Source organism: Bidens hawaiensis, unplaced genomic scaffold, assembly GCF_021521415.1.
Source record: "Bidens hawaiensis isolate Kalapana, Puna unplaced genomic scaffold, B.hawaiensis_p1.1 tig00026821_1, whole genome shotgun sequence".
In the NCBI taxonomy this organism is placed as follows: domain Eukaryota; kingdom Viridiplantae; phylum Streptophyta; class Magnoliopsida; order Asterales; family Asteraceae; genus Bidens; species Bidens hawaiensis.
The window spans coordinates 19895-25259 of record NW_027494313.1 but is presented as its reverse complement, the minus strand read 5'-3'; the positions used below and the strand labels follow the sequence as shown (position 1 = coordinate 25259).

Genomic DNA, 5365 nt, shown 5'->3' with positions numbered 1-5365 from the left:
AACCCAATTGCAGAAGACAACTTCATACGCCCGTAAACACAGACAGTGGTGGGTAACCCAAGCCCATCATCTCATGTATCAGAAAAAAATTGCCGTCCAAATGCCTACTATGGTAGAACAATGTTAAGATCATATTCAACTTGAAACCTCACGACTTCTAGCCTAAATCTTCACTTAAGTTTCATCCAATGCCAGTTAAGCGCGCATTAAATTTAAACTATCACAAAAAAAAAAAAAAAAAAAAAAAAAAACTATTGGATCAAACAAGCCATGTTCAGATCAACCGAAAACACGCATGTCGTGTTCATATTCCTGCGCCTAACACAATTTTCAGGTTCGAGTCACGTTTCAGGTGGTACTCGACTAAAAAGTAGAAACCAAATGGGTCAGGTCACGTGTAGACGCCGACGAACCAGAACCAGAGCCATGTAAATAGCAAACAGACACACATGTATGATGCATGTCCACTCATCTTATCTTCTTCTATATAATACAACCACCACCATTCTCTCCTTCCTACAATTAAATCAACTCAATTGCTACAAATACAAATCACCACCTACCGCCGAGTGGGTTTTATTTATCTCGCCGGAGAATAGGGGTAAAACCCGGGAACGACAAGTTGCAGACATTACGGCTATACACGGGGCTACGCGTCCACTAGCACATGTCCGATCAGTACGACGGAAGGTTCATTCATTAATAATAACCATTGAGAGCAACCCTTCTACGCACGGCGGACGTGGTGCCTTGCCGTCCGAAGGCGGTAGCCCTTCCGACCTACTCTTTCTCGCCGGTGGTGGTTCAGTCCTCTCAGTTTAGGCTTTTATATTAGGGTTTTAAGGATATATCTATTGTTATTATTATTGTAATAATATAATCTTCATTCTGCTTCCTTGATTGCTGCTGTTATCTGTTTAATTATGTTGAGAATTAAGAGGGTTGCTACTGTTCTTTCCAATTACCAAAAGGATGAGGCCGAAGATGGCGGGTTGGTCCGCGGCTGTGGTCGTAATTGTCTCAGAAAGTGTTGCCTACCAGGTGTTCGATCAATTGCCTTACCTATTAATTTTTTCTTTTAGAGACTGTTTTAAAGTTTAAATTGCATATTTTTGTGTTAATTTGAGTCTATAGAACCTTAATTTAGTATTAATTTGAGTCTTTGGAATCTTAATTTTGTTTTTGTTTTGAATTTAGGGTCTAAGCTGCCTCTGTATGCTTACCCGAAATCCGAAAAGGTTGAATTATGCAACAAAATTGGGACTCCATTTGCTTTCTTGGACTCTCTTCTCTTAGGAGAGGTAATAACAGAAGTTTTAGTATTTATGTCTTGATTTGTTTAATAACTTGTTTGTTATTTTTAGTGGGAAGATCGGATGGAAAGGGGGCTCTTTCGCTATGATGTTACCGCCTGTAAAACTAAGGTGTTCATCAGTTTCTTGAGATTTTATGAATCTTTCAAGAAGCCAAATTGTTATGCTAACTGTCTTAATTATGTGTTTATAGGTGATTCCAGGTGAACATGGTTTTATTGCTCAACTGAACGAGGGTCGACACCTCAAAAAACGACCCACCGAGTTCCAAGTTGATAAGGTGTTGCAAGCCTTTGATGAGAACAAGTTCAACTTCACTAAAGTGGGACAAGAAGAGGTCCTCTTCCAGTTTGGACCATGCGAAGATGGTGAATCACGGTTCCATCCAAATGCCCCTATTGACGTTGACAATTCACCAAGTGTTGTTGCTATCAATGTGAGCTGTCTTTCTTTCCTTTATCATCCATTGTTTTAGCTTATTCAAAATTACAAATTAAAATCTTTATAATAAACAATATGTTGTTTTTCTGAAATTAATAGGTTAGTCCCATTGAATACGGGCACGTGCTACTTATCCCACGGATTCTTGAACACTTACCTCAAAGAATTGACCATGAAAGCTTGTTACTTGCACTGCACATGGCACATGAGGCAGCAAGCCCTTACTTCCGCCTCGGTTATAACAGCTTGGGTGCATTTGCCACCATCAATCACCTTCACTTCCAGGTTATTATTATCTTTTTAAAAAGTTTCTACTTTCACTAGTATTTGCAAATCTCTTATCATTAATATTTAACATTTTGATGTCCTAATTTAGGCTTACTATTTGGCCATGCAATTTCCGATTGAGAAAGCTCCCTCTAAAAAGATAACTGATTTCAACTGTGGGGTCGAGGTTTACGAGATTCTCAACTACCCTGTTCGTGGCCTTGTGTTTGAAGGTGGAAATTCTCTAAAAGATTTGTCAAATATTGTTGCTGATACATGCATATGCCTTCAAGATCACAATACACCATACAATGTCCTCATTTCAGAATCTGGGAAACGCGTGTTTGTTATTCCACAGGTACAAATGGCAGTAGTTAGTAACATAAGTAGTCACTAATGAACAAAATTAGTAATGTAATGCTGACTTGTACAAGGACAGTGTTATGCAGAGAAACAGGCATTAGGTGAAGTGAGTCCCGAGCTTCTGGATACTCAGGTGAACCCGGCTGTGTGGGAGATAAGTGGACACATGGTGTTGAAAAGAAAGGAGGATTATGAAGGTGCGTCTGAGGAAAAAGCACGGCGGCTGCTTGCAGAGGTTTCTTTGTCTGAAGCGAGGTTTCAGGAAGTGATGGCGGTCATCTTTGAAACGGTTTCATGTGCTGCTGTTGAGCATGTGATGGTTGAAGATAAACATGATGCTGATGAAGTTGGTGTTAAGAGTGGTCCATGTGCAGCTATGGTGTCTGGGAAGCAAGAATGCCTAGTCCAATACTAGGTGGGTTTACTTTTAACGTTTTGTCGTATGGTTTATCAAAACATGTTATTATCATGATAAGTATGTGTTTGGGATGTTTTCGTGGTTCTGGGTGTGATAACTACGAGAATGATCATCCGTAAAATAAGGGATCTTTGGATTCTGTTTGTTTGATTTGGTGTGTCGTGTTTGTAAGATACTAAGATGATCATGGATGTTAAATTCTGTGGTGGATCTATGTTTGCATGTATAGATTTCAATTTCAGTGTGAAAATGCTGTCGTTTTTTGATATTAGCTATTGAATCTTCTACTTATGATGAGAATTTTCTCCTGAATACCGGCATCGTATCCGTACCAGTATTGAAACGATGCATAATTGCAAAAGTACCCGTACCGTACGATACTGAACCGATGCATAATTGCATATGGTATGCTAGTATGGTATTCGGTATCTACTCTTGGGAATTAGGTGCCAATACCCACTTTTCGTATATTTTGGTTTTAGTATTATGAATGAATTTAATATATATTTTTTTGTTGATTATCATTGATTACGAATGAATTTAATACGATAAATAAATGCAGGCCGAAGCAGGTACTATACCAATACACCGATTCGAATTAACACACATTTAGTACGATATTTGATAACCAGTTTTGTTTAAATTTTGTACTACCCCAAACTCTTTACTTCTGTGATGATGTTTTACATTTACTTTTTAGGGGAATCAGTCAACAAAGTCATCTTATAGGTGATGATTTGAGATCGTCATAATAGTTTTTAATATTTTTGTAACGTACGATTAAATATAATGTAATTTTGTCACAATATTTTATTAATGTACGATTAAAAAATAAAATGATGTGACTCTGATACTGACATGTTATTAAAGTTGTTATGATTGAGTAAAGTTAAAACGTAGTTAGGCTGAGGGGTGTGGGGGCTCTAACGGGGGGCGCGAGTGGGGGCTCCAGCCAATAACATTGTGACATGTGGCAGAGAGAGAAACTGGATAAGATGGGTGATGGAGCCCCCGCTGGAGCCCCTGGCCCTGGTGTGGAGGGGCTCCAGCAGGGGCTCCAGCGGATTTTTTTTTTACTTTTTTATAAATATATTCAAAAAACGTATTATTAAAAAAACTCATAAATTATTAAAAAAAACACACATTAAAAAAAAAACACATTAATATCTAAAAATAAAAAAAAAATTAAAGTACTAAAAAAACATTATTCTTATTCTTCGGCTTGGTCTTCTTCGATCAACCTCTTTCGGATACGTTCCTTTTGCTTTTCCATCAGCATTTGATCGACCGGATTTAGGTTACTGAAGTCTCTTGTAAGGAAGTCCAAATCTCTCATTCGACTTTTTTCCTTTTTGTCATTAGAGACCACCTCCATGGTTTTGTTGAATTTATTGAGGGATTCAACAAGATCGACGATGTTTACGGCTCCCCCCTCAGCCGGTTTTTTCCCCTTGGCCTCCTCGGCGGTGAAGACGTTTCCTCCCCCGCAATGTTTAGGTCGAATCCAACGCGGCAATCCGACCCGGCAGTAGTGCTATACGCTCCAGACGAACTAGTTTTAGACCGTTTCGGCCCTACTTCCGCATCATGGTCCGGCGCCACCAGCTCAACCCACTTGGAACACCTTTTCAACCTCTCCCACACCTTTACATCGTCCCACGTCTTCACCGTCCCATACCTCCGCAAACACTCCTGCTTCCACTCTTCGACAGTGAAATTGTAAACCGCCAAATCATCACTGCCACTTGGTCTCATACGACCGGCGTTCCTGTTGAAAAGATTAGTAAACAAGCCGACAAATTTTCTGATTTCGGACCACCGACCCGAAATCATATCGGCGTTTCGCTCTGTACTCCCAACGAGCGTATAGAATGTCTCCCTAACCTTTGTCCAAAAAACCTTGCTTTTTTGTTAGCGGCTGCAAAATGAATAATTAAATTAGATTTCCAGTTAACTTTTTTAATTAACTTTTTTATTAAAAATCATTTTTAAAAACGTGAAAACAATTACCGCAACGCCGATCCTCAGAAATGACTATCCAAGCCCGACACAAGGCTTCCTTCTCATCCGATGACCACGGAGTGGTTTTCCGTTTCATCCTCGGAGTCGAAGCCGGTCCCGGCCCGTCCGTTGCAAGTTGTTTTCTTCGGTGGACGCGTCTTCTTGCTCCCGTAGCATCACCGTGTGATTCTTGTGTCTCCGGAACAACAAAGTTAGGAGACGGTTGTATGTTGGATTGTTGAAAGCCGGATGTTTCTTGCGACCCCGAAAAAAACATCGATTGGTCTGGTGACGACCATAAATCGTCTTAACTATAACCTGAATCTAGGTTTGTGTACCAATTTCCAGACATGTTTTTAAAAAAAAGTTTGGAAGATGGGTTGATTTTGGATTTTTTTTGAAGTTGTGGTAATTATTTTATGTGATTTTGGGTGTGGTATGTGATATTGGGTGTGGTATGGTTTATATAGAGGAAAAACTTTTTTTTTAATAAAATTAAAGAGCCCAACGGCTCTTTTCTTCATCCCAACGGATCCTTCACGCATTCCCAAGCCACCTTTAC

The 5365-nt window shown here is 39.6% G+C and overlaps 1 protein-coding gene across 1 annotated transcript; it reads left to right on the top strand.

Moving 5' to 3' along the window:
• The first annotated feature begins 577 nt into the window (after positions 1 to 577).
• On the top strand, positions 578 to 3065 carry LOC143574033 (GDP-L-galactose phosphorylase 2-like). Its single transcript, XM_077058762.1, has 7 exons — positions 578 to 1041; positions 1198 to 1301; positions 1365 to 1424; positions 1507 to 1749; positions 1854 to 2039; positions 2131 to 2379; positions 2461 to 3065. The coding sequence occupies exons 1-7, from the start codon at positions 924 to 926 to the stop codon at positions 2797 to 2799; spliced, it is 1299 nt and encodes a 432-aa protein (XP_076914877.1). The 5' UTR covers positions 578 to 923; the 3' UTR covers positions 2800 to 3065.
• Positions 3066 to 5365: the final 2300 nt, after the last annotated feature.